Genomic DNA, 16,255 nt, shown 5'->3' on the forward strand with positions numbered 1-16,255 from the left:
CAAGTTCATGTATGTTGGCTCTAGCACCGCGGCTTGGTTCCTAGAAAATAATAATGTCCAACGATTTTTTATCTGCATTCAGTTATTAGTATAATTATCATTGTGGATTAGCACTTCTAAGAATTAGAGCAGCTCTCCAATTTTTTGTGAGAGCAGTTCACAGATACTAGCAATCAGTCGAGGCAGATTCCTAATTTCAAAACCTCGGGTATACCAAAATTCAGTCCATGTGCTTCACTGGGACTGACGTATGGATGAACTTGCAGACGAGTCCAGCAGTGTGTGGGCTGGTACCTTTCCTAACAAAAGGAGTGGTTTGTGAGTAAAAGAAGCAGGGGCTCCATCTGGCCAGCTGGGTTTACATAATCAGGCTTGAATGCGAGCCGGCTGCCTCAGGAAGTTCTATGAGGTAAGAAATTCTTGTCCAACAGAAGTTCTCTTTCTTTTTTTTTTATTTTTTTTATTTTTATTTTTGAGACAGAGAGAGACAGAGCATGAACGGGGGAGGGGCAGAGAGAGAGGGAGACACAGAATCGGAAGCAGGCTCCAGGCTCTGAGCCATCAGCCCAGAGCCTGACGCGGGGCTCGAACTCACGGACCGCGAGATCGTGACCTGGCTGAAGTCGGACGCTTAACCGACTGCGCCACCCAGGCGCCCCCAGAAGTTCTCTTTCTACAAAAAGGCAACATAATGAGAAGGGCAAACGACTGCAGGTTGCCCCCCAATGTGCCGGACTGTGAGAGAATTTCACACACAGTGGCTGTGAGTCCATAAAGCAAATGATATGTCCCCAGTGTCGTCAAGGGCCATCTAGGGGGAAGACTTTATCCCACCCTCTCCTCCCCAGAGAGTCTTCAGGGATATGTGTTTCTGTTTCAGGAGCTCTGGGGACAGTCTCGGACTTGCAGTGAACTTACCATATGTGCTCGAATCAGTCACTTCTAACTGGGCCTCAGTTTCTCCATCTGTCAAAAGAGAATATTGGACACATGGCATCTAACATACTTTCCAGCTTTGATAATCAATTACTCTTTGCTTGCAATAACGGGGAAGATGTGGCAGTTCATTTCTTGAAATACAACTCAAACCTTTAAAGAAACCAGGAGCTGTTGCCCACCACGATCCACAGTTGGGCTGTGAAGGCTGGTGAGCCCTTGCATGGATGATTTTGTGTGTTTTTCTGGATGATTTTGTGTGTGTAACCAAGTGTATCCAGGGCTAGCTATTATTCCTGCCTGCCCGGCTTTCTTGTCCCTCTCTTCTAGAATAAAGCCCATTTTTTCCCTTTGGAACCTGCCCCTCCCACATCAGTGAGGCTGTCAATCACAGGGTCTCACCCTCCCAACTCCCTTGAATAAGGTAATTGGATGCATGATCCAAAAAGGACCAGTGAGTCCCTTTAGGGGGCTGATATGGATGCTTGGAGGGAAAGGGTCCCTCCTCTTAAATCCTAGCATACTCAAAGCTGTTGGGAATTATCTTTACCACCAAGTGAAAAGAACCCAGCAGTGACTGATGTCAACCCCACAGAAAGTACAGAGGAAACAAGGGGGAGAAGCAGAAGGGAGGGAGGGAGAGGAAGAAGTGGGAGGAGAGAAAAGGTGGGAAGGAGGAAAAGAGGGAGGGAGGGGAGCTTGGGTGGCTCAGTCAGTGAAGCATCTGACTTCCTCTCAGGTCATGGTCTCACAACTCATGAGTCTGAGTGCCACATTGGGCTCTGCGCTGTCAGCTCAGAGCCTGGATCCTGCTTCAGATTCCGTGTCTCCCTCCCTCTCTGCCCCTCCCCCGCTCATGCTCTGTCTCTGTCTCTCTCTCTCTCAAAAATAAATAAACATTAATTTGTTTTTTTTTTTTTTTTAAGAGGGGAGGGATAGAAGAGAGAGAGAAGCAGGGGGAGATTGAGAGAAAGAGAAAGACAAAGGGACGGGAAAGCGGGAAGCAAGGAAGAAGGGAGACCCCTTCAATGACTTAATTCCTTAATTTGAACCTCTGGAACCAGCTATGTGTAAAGGGAAATTTATGCCTTGACGACTCCAGTAAAGGGAGTATACACCTTCCCTTTGTCTTTCCTTTTTCTTCAAGTTGTTAGGTTCCTCAAGTGAAGATCCATGACCCGAAAAAGATTAGAAACCACCACAAAGGAGCATTTATTAGAGATGGAATGAACTCACTTCAGAAAGAAACAAAGTTTATTTGATGAATATAAATAAGGCGATCAGCACAAAGTACTTCTCATACACATGATAACAAATTTATGAACTGTACATACCTTGTATGTTGTTCTACTAGACACGAGGTTACGACGACTGGCTAATACATGCCCACTGGTAGTTTCTGAGGGTTCCTTAGTTTTATTTATTGTTTTCATATCGAAGTCCATAATCACATGGTCAATATTCACAACCCACATGCCACTCACTTGAAGAAAAATTACAAGAAGCACTATCAAACGAGGGTCTCTGGGAATTAGATACACTGACCCCTGGCAGCATTCAAACGCCACTCTACACAAAAACATCTCAGATAGAGCTTATGACAACACGTTGGAGGTCGCATCAGAAACACTGTTTAAAAAGTAAATGGAAACCCACTTTCAAATGAAAGTTGACACGCTGTTAACGTGCATACTGGATACACAAAAATCATTAAATACAAAATTGAGACTGTACATCAAAATCAAATGGGGTATAAGGTACAAGCCTGCTTTTGCACAAAGAGAGAAGACCAACTTCTCCTAAATGTCAGCCTCAACTTTTTTTTTCAACTTCGTTATGATTAGAGGGGTGCCTGCTAACGTTTGCGCAAAGGAAATATCTTCCCGACATCACAGTGTTTGTTGTAAACCCAGAGACTATTTTTAAGATGTGAAAAGGAAATTTTTTTGGTAACCCTCCCCCCAACATCGGAGAATAGTACATGAGATGGGAAAAGACGCTATGTTCGACGGGATTGAATTTTTAGGGGACCAAAGAAGATGCCCCCTAATGGTAAGGTTGATAATACTCTAATCCAACAAAAGTGGGGCAAAAAAATGATCCCCAAAACAACAGCTGTGACAAAATTGGCACATACTTAGAAATCGCTAACTATACACGGTTGGTTGCTTTTTCTGCTTTGAGGACCCTAATTTCCCTTGTGGATCTCCTACTTCCTACTTCAAGTATTCAGTTGCAGAGTTCAGGTGAGGATCCCGCTGTAGGAGGCAGTGGGGGCCGCCTACCTGAGGACATCCAAATTGTTCACGGGGACGCACTTGCGGCCTGGGTTTGCAGTGCGACCTGATGTCGAAATGTGCTGTATGTGCTTGCAAAGAACTCTGCTCATTTCTCCAATGGAAACCTAAGTCCCTTTGATAGTTAAAGGACAAACTTTTTAAACGTGAATGTATTTGGATTGTTTATGCAACACAAAAGCTTTACGTAGTTCGCTATACTTACTGACGACAAGAACAAAGCCAGAAGCGAGAAACCTGCTTGAATATATTACTCCTAATGCACCAAGGATGAACAGTGCAAGTCAGACACAGATTCATGTTCCCCGACAAGTAAGGTGTCTGTCTTTTAAATACCTCTATGGCTCACGGGAGAGGTCCAGAGTTAATTGCACCAACACTTGGAAAAGTAATAATAACGACTGAATGCAATGCAAGACTTCAGGAACACCTGTGTAGAATCCTTTCCACAGCAGCAAAGAAAGACAACTGTATTTATTAAGGCCACTCATGCTTAACTTCACTGTTTATCCTTTTAAGAATGCAGATTTTCATTTCCCACTTGCATACATGTGGAAGGGTTTCTTCCATTGACGAGAAAGTGGATCGATACGAGAGTTGCACATATTTGCCAGACTGGTCATGAGTTTTATGAAGTTATAACAACTTTAGTTATTTTTTAATCTTCAGAGGAAGCAGTAGGAGTTAAATTCTCCTTAGTACCATGTCACTGTATGTAAAAGACCTTAAAATTTGGTCTCTTTCCCTGGCATGTGCTTTAAATAATGACGCTGTACCCACAGACATGTTGTGTAGAGCTATATACAGATACACAGCTTTTGTGATTATTCCTCATTCATCAATGCTTTCATGTTGGATGCTGAAAATGCTTTGGAATCCACGTTGGAGACATTTTTTAAAAAATGAGAAATGACCCTTCAAGCTTACACTGTTTGCACAGCATTTGGATCTTGAAATGTGAATGAGTCCCAGCTTCTTCATGGAGACCTGCATGTACGGGAATGGGAAGAGTCTGAGGCTTGGGCTCATCCCAGCCATGGAGATGTGTGGAACACACGGAATAGAAATATGTAGGTGCCTCAGGCTTTTGCCACTCTCCGGTACAAAACCGGGGCAGATAAAATTACGAAAGATCAATTTCGATGTGCCATGCATTGTCAAAGACACACACCATGTTCTCGTAAGGCGATTTCTTGGCAAGTATTAGTGGTTAAAAAAATTGATTTCATTTCCAACCTGGCCCAGAGGTAACTACTGGTTACACCATCAAAACGCGGTTCTTCAAACAGCGGATTAAAGAAATAGAGGAGGGTAAAGGCTCGCCGTTTTTGGTGTTTTGCTTTCTTTGTCAAACGCTCCATGCATCTTGGTATACAAACACTGCCAACACCACTCACGCACAGAATTTACACCTTTCGATAATCTAACGCATTAGGAATGACCACTTAAGCTGAACCAGCAGAAATACTGGAGGTGAAGCTACTTGTCCAACAGAAGCGGACTCCACAGTTAAAATCCCATGGAGCTCAAATGTATCCAACGATGTTTAAGTAACATAAATAAAATTTATCAAATAATGACCTTCAGAAGAGATGATCACGTTTTAAATGCCCAAATCCTGACAAAAAGGAGGGTCTGTCATTTTTCTCCTCCTCCTCTTTCTTCCTGTCCAACATATCTGAATCCATGAGGAATGACATGAGATGATGAAGGAAATATCAAGTCGAACAGAACTGTGCGCCATAATGGAAATGAAAGCTCCTCTTCCAGTCCTGATGAGCGTTCCAGGTGGTGATGGCCAGTGACGTGAGCCACGCTGCAGTAGATCATCAGAATGTTGCTGCAGAGCTGCGTTTCCCCTTTAGTCTGCTCTTCTGCTAGCTGCAACAAGAAAGCACACAATTTAGCAGGGGAAGCAACTGCCATTGACTCAGGAGAGAATCCTGGCCGGCGTCACCATACTCACCCCTGCACTGACCCTCCACCGCTCTCTTTGGTTGCGGTTGGTTGGGATGAGGAAGAGGGCAATGAGGAGGAAGCACAGAGGAAGGGCAAAGTGAACATGAAGTTAAATTATGTCCTGGAAACATATCTGAGAGGAGGCCTCTTTCAAAATATGTCACATCCAGGTATAGATGTCTCTTGATAGGCAAAAAGAAACTGAAATTGAAAGGAAATATATCAAAATGTTCCAGGGATGATTTCTATGTGATCAGACCATGTGTTCATTTTTTTCTCCCCACACTTTTCTATAATGAGTATGGTTCTTAAACTATTTTTAGCTCGACTTTACAGAGACAAGAGAGTTAAAGATGGTCAAGACACCAGAAAACTTAACATTCGCTTACAAACCGTTTAAGAGCAATGATTTAAACACATACTGGCACTGGCAATCCCACTCCTGGGTATGAATGCAGAAGAATGGAAGACAGGGACTCAAACAAATACCTGGATCCAAATGCTCATCGCAGCATTGTTCACAACAAACAGGGAGAAACAACTCTCAAGTGTCTATCAGCAAATGGATGGATAAGCAAATGTGGTGCATACAGTGGAACAGTAGTACACAGCCCTAAAAAGAAATGAAGTTCTGATTCATGCCACGATATGAATGACATTGGGAGACACCATGGCAGTGAAATAAGTGAATAAGCCAGACACCAAAGGACAAATACTGCATGATTCCACTTATGTGAAATATCTGGAATAGACAAATTCATAGAAGCATAAAATAGACTAGAGGCTTGCCAGGGGCTGGAGGGAAGGGGAGGGGGGAGTTACTGCTTTGTGGGTACAATTAAGCAATCGTTTGGGATAGTGAGAAAATTCTAGAAAGGGACAGTAGTGGTTGTACAACTCTGTGTATGTACTAAATGCCTCTGAATTACATTTAACTTATACATTTACGTTGGTTAAAATGGTACATTTTAGTGTATATTTTACCAAAATAAAAACATACTTTAAAAAGGACATTGATATCTCATTAAAGAGAGAACAAAACAAAGCTGGCCTTCATCCCAGCATGCAATGGCATGTGTGTGTGTGTGTGTGTGTGTGTGTGTGTGTGTGTGAGTGTGTACTCGACCCCAAGCATAGATGTAACGGTCATCTGTCTGCATACTTCATGCCCTGGGGAACACATATGCAGAAGCACCCCAAATGTTCTCACTGCCCCAGTAAGAGGCCCTGGTGTGGAATACAAGTGTAGCCTGGGAAAGTCAGCAAAATGGGTGGGAAGAGAGGACCAGCCCATATGACCCTTCAAATGCTGATTTTCTTCCCTGCTGATGCTCATTATCATTCACATATGGCCTGCGAATGCTTCGGGAGTTTCCGGGCACTTGGTAATAGTGCAGCTATCTGGGGAATATGGTGGGGAGGGGAAAGATCAAACGCACACACGCATACACATACTCACACATGTGTGAGCCGCTTTTTATATACAGCCTGAGCTGTCTGATTTGGTGGCTGATGCACAGAATTTCTCAAGCCACACTGACTAATGAGCGCGCCAAAGATCCCAGTGTCTGCACAGGTAGGCAGTTATTTCCAGCCATCGTTAAACAGTGCAAATGAAATATGTGGCTTGGATGAACTCTGCTAATTCATACTCTGAGGAGTTTGGTGTAACCCTTCTGGTTAAGAAACTTGAATCGGGGCAAAAAAATGACTTTTGCAGAGCCAGAAAGCTAGGGAGTTCCTAGAGGAGATCATATTACTCATTCTGGCACATAAAATCTCTGCAAACTTTGTATGAAAATTGTAAGTCAGAGCACGCTTTCTGCTCCGTGAGCTGTGCATTGCTCTAATTCTTTTGTGCATTAAGCATTTCTTAATCATCCTTTTAAAGGGCTGACCAATATATTAAAAGGCCACATGATTAAAAGGTAAAGAGAAACCCAAAGTAGTACTAAAATGCACCGGTCATATTTTACAGATGGGGAAACGAGTGAAAAATAATTACAGTGAATGTCTGATGTCCTTGATGTTTTTCCAAGATAAAGTAGCAAAGAACAATCATTTATTCAGTTGAGAGAAAGATTTCCAGCTGGGTAGCAGGTCACTAGGCAGATACAGTGCCTCACAACTGCACTGCACGAGATGTGTGTGCTAGATGAGGTGTGCTCTGAGGAAGAGAGAACACTCCGAAAGGGCTGCTGCTCCTTCAACCAGACAATCCATTCACGGGAAGGCCTAAAAGGCTTTGAGAGAAAGACTCAGATGACATTGCCAGCAGTTAGAAATGCAGATGATCCCTTGCTGGGGGGCAAATAAGCCTCTGCTTTAAAAAAATAAAAAGGAATCTTAGCTTTCAGCAATGAGGCAATCCGGGCAACCACCCACCGTGGGATAATCTCTGGCTAGTCCTGCCTTACCTGGATGGTCACAGCAGGCCCACTCTGTCCCCACGCCTCTTCTCCCAAAGCACCCAAATCAGTGTTCTCGTGTGCCCCCCGCAGCGCTATTTCCATAACGACATCTATTCCATCTTGTGTTTCCTGTGTACAACCTGAATTTACAATCCCATTGCCCTCAGGATGGAGAAGAGACTCTGGCCACGCTGGCCTCTCTCTCTCCAGCCCCACGCTTCACGTCCCACCTGTTCTGGGCTTGATTCTGCAATACGAAGCCTTCTTTTCTCCTCGTCTCACACACTTGTCTGACCCGCGTTTACATCAGCCCTTGACCTGACCAGTGCCTACTTACTCTTTGGTCTCAGTTTAGATGTCACTTCCTCCCTAGAAGACTTGCCTGACCCTCCTGAATGTGGGATACATACAGCGAGGAGTCTCACACATACTTCACTCTCCCCTTTTGGTGATTTGTCTGACTTTTACTATCCATATTGGTAGCCACTACCCACATGTGGCTATTCACTTGAAATATGGCTGGTCCAAATTGAGATGTGCTATAAGTGAAAATACACAGCAGATTTTGAAGCTTTAGTATGGATTTATTTTTTATATTGATTTTGAATGAATATAAATTAATATATTGAATTTTAGATTTAGTATGAATTTAGTTTTCTTATTTTATCGTTTCTTTTTCCTCTGAATTTTTACGTTTTTCTTTAAATTCCAGCTAGTTCACACACCATGCACTTAGTTACTATGAATTTAGTTTTTTAATATTGATTTTGTGTTAAAATAATATTTTGGACATATGGGATCAAGTTAAATATAGTATTACAGTTAATTTCAGTTTCAGTTGGTTTCTTCTTATTTTTAATGTGGCTACGAGAAAACTGAAAACCATTGGCTGGTATTATATTTCTATCTGAATAATACTGGTCTAGGCTATAAGATCTACAAGGGCAGGGGCCAGGCCAGTCTTGCTCACCTAGCATCCCCTGAGCCTTGCACAGTTCATGGAACAAACTGATTCACTCCTTCATGCCACAGGTATTAGGGAGCATTCAGAGTAGGCAGAACCCACCCCCTCCCCAGCAACATTTCCTGCTCTGATCCTGGAGACCGAGACTGTGAACATCTCACACCACGATTATGCTACCTTATAGATGTAAGGAAGGTCGCTAATCTGCTGACTTTAAGTTAATCAAGAGGGTTGACCTGAGCAGACCTAATTTAATCACAGGAACTTTGAATAGCACAGACTCTTCTCTTGTTAGTAGCAGGAGAGAGAGGGAAATCTGAAACACGAGAGGGATTTGCTGTGCTGAGATGGAGGGAATCATGGGGCAAGGACCCGAGAGCGTCCTGCACAGTCCACGTGCAGCCCCGAGCTGACAGCCAGCGAGAAAACTGGGCCCTTAGTCCTACAACCACAAGGAACTGAATTCTGCTAACAACTTGAATGAGCCCGGAGGTGGGTGCTTCCCCAGAGCCTCCAGGTTAAAGTCCAGCCTGGTCAACACCTTGACTTTGGCCTTAGGAGACCCTAAGACAAGGACCCAGGGGTGTGTGACTTGGCTTCTGACCTATAGAAACTGTGACTTAATAAATGAGTGTTGTTTTAGTCACTAAGTTTGTGTTAATTTGTTACGCAGTGATAGCAAACTAATACAGCTCCTCTGTATCAGGCAGTGTGCTTGGTGCCGGGGGTACAGTGGTAAAAAAGACAGGGGCACCTGGGTGGCTCAGTCAGTTAAGCATCTGACTTCATCTCAGGTTATGATCTGGTGGTTCGTGAGTTCAAACCTCACATCGGGCTCTGTGGTGACAGCTCAGAGCCTGGACCTGTTTTAGATTGTGTGTCTCCCTCTCTCTCTCTCTGCCCCTTCCCTGCTAGTGCTTTATGGCTCACTCACTCTCTCTCTCTCTCAAAAAAAAAAAACAAAAACAAAAAACACATTAAACAGGACAGACAAAATCTGTACCCTCATGAAACCTGTATTTTTAGGAGCAAGACAGACAAACAGATACACAAATAAGAGAATGAGGATTTTTAAAAATTTGTGCCTCAAAGGAAATGAACAGGCGTCTGTGACAGGCATGTTTAAGATTTGCCTATATGACAATCAGAACATATATACATATTTTTAATACGGAGAGATGTTCACAAATTTCCAGTGTTCAGACCACAATTCTGTATGTGCAGCTCAACCACATTCTTGCTGCAACACACGCATAAACATAAACACCTGCAAATGCATATACCAGAATATCATTAATAGTTATTTCTGGGTGGTGTTTAAAAATTTTCTTCCTTGGAATTTTCGTTGTTCTTGGACTTTTTAAACCAAAGAATGTGTAACTGGTGAATAGAAGGCTGTTCCCATTGTGAAAAGTCTCTGCTGGGTTCTTGGGGAAGGAACCACCCCTGCGGTTGGTGTGCAGGGGGTAAGGGGTGGCTGTGGGGGTGGGGCGAGCGGGCTGATCACCGTAGTAAGATTCTGCCCCAGGACAAGCGCCCCCGGGGGAGCAGGCTATAAACGTGTGGTGTCTCACAAATATTCCTTCAGACTGTTTTTCTTTGGAATAAAGACACCTGCCCGATTATGACTTTCTTCTCCTGCCCTTTCAGTAGTGATTTGCAGAAACTGGCTGGGAGAAAGGGGTCTTTGGTAAACACGGAGGGGTTAAAGGGGAAACTGTTTAATAACAGTAGTAAAACGCAGGCTATTTTTGACATCTGGGTTAATGTCCATTACGCTCCATGTGCTTTCCAAATGTGTGCTGTGCCCCCAGGTACAAAAACAGACACCCATTCACGTCGGCTTTGGATGCCCCTGACATTGCACATGGTGCCCACAGAACAGCAAGCCCCTGATAGACTAATTAACAACTGCCTAAGAGAAGAGCTGCTCCTTCTGGAGGGGAGGCAGGCATCCTGCAGCATAACTTCACTAAGTGATTCTGCTCACAGGAAAACCCAATAGAGTTGTTTCTGCTAAAAAAAAAAAAAGAGAGAGAGAGAGAGAGAGAGAAATCTATAACTACATCTGTGTTATTACTTAACATCTTTTAAAACTGGGCGGAATGGGTTTCCCGTTTTCCTCACGAAGATTTATTTATTATTGTTGTGATCAAAGTGGCAACAAATTATGTTAAATCATTTAATTTTCTTGATAGGAGCAACCACCTTGAAGCCATAATTCAAAAATATGAGTGGAGAGCAACATTTTACCTTGTGAGTGGCCTCCTACAGCTCCACAGGGCAATAAAATGTAACACTTGAGAGCCCAAAGGGCTGTGGATGGGGGGTGGGGTGGGCCCAGCAAACCCGAGGCTCAGAATTGCAAACTGCTGTTAGGGAGGTGGAGCTTTCTGGCCAGGGCACCTAGAGAACTCGGGATTTGGATTTCGACTTCGGTTTCTGTGCACTGGGTGCAACTTACCCACACTTTTAAATCAAGGAAATCAGATGAATGGCAGCATACACTGCTGTCTCCTTAGGATTTATTTCTGTAGTTATTATTGTAGTCATTTATTCATAGCTAATGTTCGGTGCTCGCCATCCGCCACGGTGCTCCGTGCTATTGCAGAAATTATCTCAAACAAGCTGGAGAGCACCATGGTTCTAATCGGGTTGATCAGCCCCTGACACAGATGAGGAGACTGAGGCTTCCAGGGACTGAATGCTTTAGGTTAAATTCCTACCTTTCTGGGGACTGATCTGAACCCACATCTTCTGGCTTCTAGAGCCCATTCTCTTTACTATGATGGCAGAATTTTCTAAATCTTGATCTTTTGTGTTCCACCTTCCCAATTTTTGTAATCTCTTCATAAACACCTGTCACAATTAATTAATATTTTTCTTTAGAAGTATTTTTTAAAAACTTAAATTTTCTTTTTAAGAAAGATTTATTTTTACGTAAGTGCTTGTTTGCATAACTCTAAAAATTAGGGCCTATGCTCAAAGAAAAAAAGATTTATTTTAATGCCATAATGGAGCCAGTATTTGTCTAACACACATTATAATAATTGCATAGCTATTAAAATAAAAGTGTCCACGGAACACTAAAGCTATCTTCTTGTGGACATGCAGGGCCCTGCCTGCCCCCAGCCCTGTCTTGGAGATCATTCCCACTTCCCGGCAGTGGCCTTCAGCAAGGAGCACTTGGAGTGGGTCACTGGGCTTGCACATTCCCATACTCGGGCCACGAACCGTCCCCAGCACTGCCTCAGTTGACATTTTAGGCCAGGCTGCTATAGCCCAGCTTTTCTCTTCTCAAGGACAGACAGCAGCAGGAGCGAAAGTCAGAAATCTGCCACTCAATATCAGCGTCAGTTACTCTGTGTAATTCTTAAAACACTGGTTGAAAAGAAATGCGCTTTTAGTTGTAAGTTTTCTTGAAATAATACTTTCTTTAGCCTGAGAGACTGTCCAGAGGCCAAAGGCCCTTGCCACTCAACCCCAGGATTTCTTAAATTTTTTTTTTTTTTTTCAACGTTTATTTATTTTTGGGACAGAGAGAGACAGAGCATGAACGGGGGAGGGGCAGAGAGAGAGGGAGACACAGAATCGGAAACAGGCTCCAGGCTCTGAGCCATCAGCCCAGAGCCTGACGCGGGGCTCGAACTCACGGACCGCGAGATCGTGACCTGGCTGAAGTCGGACGCTTAACCGACTGCGCCACCCAGGCGCCCCAACCCCAGGATTTCTTGATTTGATGCTGTGGACACTCGGGGCTGGGTCACTCATGGTTGTGGGGATGCTCACCTTTATAGGATGCGTCGCAACATCCCTGGCCTCTGCCCACTAGATGCCAGTAGCATCACCCACTCTCCTGGCCATGACAATCAAAAATGTCTCCCAATATTGCCAAATATCATCTAGGGGGCAAATCCCCCTACTTGAAAATCGCTGGCCTAATCTGTTGTTTTTGTATTTAAATTTTTAAAAAAATGTTTTATTTATTTTGAGAGAGACAGAGACAGAATGCGAGTGGGTCAGGGGCAGAGAGAGAGAGGGAGTCACAGAATCCGAAGCAGGCTCCAGGCGCTGAGCTGTCAGCACAGAGCCTGACGCGGGGCTCGAACCCACGAACCGTGAGATCATGACCTGAGCTGAAGTCCGACGCTCAACTGACTGAGCCACCCAGGCACCCCTGTTGTTTTTGTATTTAAATGGTTGACTGTGCCGTTTTAAATATCATATTTTTGTTAAAGTACGTATTGCATACCTGCATCTACCAAGCTATATAAGGCATGAACAATTTCGCAGAAATAAACATCTATTCTAAGCTGCCATCATATTATTTCGGACACGGCTGCATAGATTTAAAAGTCCTGTGGAAATAGGTACAACCCAAGTAATAAAAATAATGAAAATGTACAACTTCTCTGACATAGAGTAGAAATGCCACAATCCTGAGATAGCAAGACACCTAAGACACTTGCTGAGCTAAGTGAAAAGGTAAAATCTAGTTTAAATTTATAGCATTCTTCCAGTGTCCCTCTAGGAGTTTGGCACTTTGCCAGGGCTCCTTGTTAAAAATTTGTTAAACGTGTTTGGCATTAATGCAAACACAAAGTGGTCATTTGTTACAAATTCTATTGGAATGCATTCATTTAAGGCAATGAAGTAGTTACTAGAGAAGAAAAAAAATGTTCATTAAGTACATTTTAAAACTACAATGATGTATGCAGTGTGTGACTCTGGCGCCCTGGTGGCTGTATAAACCGCTGACAGAATAACCACACATTGTGTTTAGTTTGAAACTGGAATCTTTTAAACATAAGTGATAGAACAAAAACTGGTTTTGTTTGTTGTCAAAACCGATGTTAGTCTTTCTTTTCTGGACTAGTTAGAATAACCAAAAGTTTGGCATACAATGTCTAACATCTCAAATCAGTGAAACGTATAGGTTAAAATAATGCTTTGGGAATCTTCGGGGGCGCTGAGAGTGACGCTGGAGACAGGGACCGTTTCAACAAACAGAACACCCGTGCCCCAGAGAGAGGGGGAAATGCCCGAGTCGCCCCGGAGAACCCCCACGCAGCGAGGGCCACTACCACCGCTCCTGATGGTTGTCTGAGGTTATGAGGTTACCTGGAGGGGAAAAACCGTCCGCTTTCATCACGGAGACGATGGAATCCTATGAGCAAACATCCTAAGCCTTGTGTATAGAACTTCCACCCTGAACTGTTCTCACAAAGGAATTATTGCTGAGTAATGGTGACTCCCTAGCTCCCCGACGAAACGGTTCTGGAGCTCCGCTTTGGGAGACAGAGGGGCCGTTTGTCGTGACATGACGTTTGGGCCCTGCAACATAGCTCCTTGTGGATGTTAGCATAGACCATACCGTCTCACAGTCCCTAAATGCTTTTGCTAAAGCTGGTCCTGAAGGTGAATAGGAAACTCACACTTCACAGGAGTATTCACACATTATTCACTGCTTTTTCCTTCTCTCTCTCTCAGTCTGACATATTTATTGCCATGGAAGTGTCCGTAGAATAGAATCGAATCCCAGTGGTCTGGACAGTCACAAGCCCAAATCCCCAGGTCCCCCAAATCTCCCTTTAGGTTGGCCTCTTTTGCCATCTGAGTTTGGTATTATCCAGTCTGCCCTTGACACGGATCCAGGGTACCTCGGCCCCAAGTTCTTGAAACATTCCTAGGTCAAGCATAAACTTACACAAAACCTAGCATTCTGCATGTGGCCTGAGAAGTTTGCCTTTCTCTTCACAAGTGCCCCAAAGGACCAAGAACGAGTAAGTCTAAGAGCAGGGAGAAAATACTTCCAGAAGTAACAAGAGTACATGATACAAAAGATAAAGAAACACATTCCAGGTACTATCCCAGAGCACATTTGGTTCTATCCCCTTCGGTGGGCCCTCTTATAGACGAAGAATAGACAAACAGTTGACTCGTCCACATCATTAGGGCCTCTCTGAGGGTCTTGGAAAAAGTCTGTGCACTTGAGGGGGCCCAAAGCTTCAGCCCCATTAGCTTCACGATAAATTCCTCTGCCTGCCATTACAGTTTATTTTTGAGATGGCATTTTCAAATTCAATTGAGGATAAAGTAAAACATGTTTTTGAATCCCTTCCCGACAAGAACTCAGTTTTAGTATGAGCTTGCCACAGCATAGAGCAGCGACAGGGAAACATCTCTCTAGCCTGGTGCTAAGAAAGCAGTCATGTGCACCCTCCTAGAGAGAGGAGCCGGCAAGGCATTTTGCAGAATTTGAAACATGAAGGAACAATTTGATATCTCCAGTCTGCCGACCAGAAGTGGCTCAGATGACAAGTGTTTACAACAGGATCTTCATAGAGCCAATAATGGCAATTAGTCCCCAGAACTGGAAGGCGCCCTTCCCGCCTCACTGAGGTAGAATGCCATTTACTCTTGGGCTGGCGACTAATTAGGGGTCTCTTTTGAAGATCAAGGTTTTGTGATCCCTGCTTCTTAATAACATGGTTTGCCTGTCGGCCACCTGGGTCCAGGCGAGACCTCCCTTTTCCCCCCTCCCCAAACAGCAGGCACTGCCTTAGGCCAGGAGCAAGTGTGGGCAGGAAAACACAGATCCAGCCTGTTGAGCGATTTAACCTCTTCACCACCAAGGTCCTGTAGCCCGGTGCTCGACTGGGCTGCTTAGAATTGGAGACAGTGGACTTCGTTTTGCAGACAGGGCGGAAAGCCTGAGTGTAATGCGAGGAACCCCCCTTCGTGGTGCACACTCTGTGCAGCATGCTTTCTTGTGCAGGAAGAGAGGCAGGAAGACTCCACTTTTCCAAATGAGTGGCAAATCAAGAGGCCCTTTGCATCTGCTTCAGGCTGGGCTATTTCCAGAACGGATTTTAGAAGTGACTGGAATAAAGAAGGCTGGAGGTCGAGGGGAAGGACGGTCAAGTACACCTTCTGGAGCTCTAATCCCACCGGTCATCAGGCCCAAGAGGCTGAGATGCCTGCATCTACAGAGCTCTTGCGAGGGTCCCCAAGGCCTGGCTACATGATGCTGGGCTGGCTGCTGCGCTCTTTAGTTAGTGCCGGAGAGGCCAAAATAGCAGGAAAAGTAAGCTGCAAAGAATTAAACTTGTAACAACTTGGGCAAAGCACAAACAGCAAGCGAGGCTGGTCCTTGGGCTGTTGACACACTCTGGCCTGGGTCGGCTGTGGTCACTAAACCCATTAGCGTTCCGATGTGGCAACAGCTAATGCAGCAAGTTCAATGTGTTTTTGTTTCATTTCTAAATGCTGGTTGCACGCCGGCAACGATGGCCGCTGAAGCAGTCAACCCCACTGCCATAAACACAGTCATCATTGTCGGTGATCTGAAATTCATATTTTAAACTATTTATTTTTGGCAGATAGGGGCTGAATGGAGTTTTGCATTTGATTAACTGTGCTTTAATTTCAGCTTGCTTCAAACTTTTCTGTGTTTTCTAAGCAACTGCCAAATCAGAGTTTCCTGCAACAAAAGGTACTAGCCTTCTTGGGGGTGGGGAAGACCACTTTGGTATGTGGAAAGGGAAAAAGGAAATGTAGGAACACAAGCCAGCAACCAGCTGAGTGAAGGCAGGCCTTTTAGAGATATTCAGGGTCTCTGAGCCCTCTGAGCCCTAATCCACACCCACCTGTAAATAGGGGAATAGGAAAAAAGTGACCTCATTTTG

The 16,255-nt window shown here is 44.3% G+C and overlaps 1 protein-coding gene across 7 annotated transcripts in view; it reads right to left on the minus strand.

The window, feature by feature from the left end:
• Positions 1 to 2,158: 2,158 nt before the first annotated feature.
• Positions 2,159 to 16,255, minus strand: part of ERC2 (ELKS/RAB6-interacting/CAST family member 2) — a 931,006-nt gene continuing 916,909 nt past the window's right edge. For 3 of the 7 annotated variants that reach the window (XM_060631335.3, XM_078442936.2, XM_060631331.3), the window contains one exon: positions 2,159 to 5,114. In XM_060631335.3, coding sequence (XP_060487318.1) covers positions 4,872 to 5,114 — 243 coding nt within the window. In that variant the 3' untranslated portion in view covers positions 2,159 to 4,871. The remainder of the gene's footprint in view (positions 5,115 to 16,255) is intronic. The other 4 variants (XM_060631332.3, XR_013554185.1, XM_078442937.1 and 1 more) reach the window with 4 other exon arrangements.

The sequence above is a fragment of the Panthera onca genome, chromosome A2, assembly GCF_046562875.1.
Source record: "Panthera onca isolate mPanOnc1 chromosome A2, mPanOnc1 haplotype 2, whole genome shotgun sequence".
Lineage (NCBI taxonomy): Eukaryota > Metazoa > Chordata > Mammalia > Carnivora > Felidae > Panthera > Panthera onca.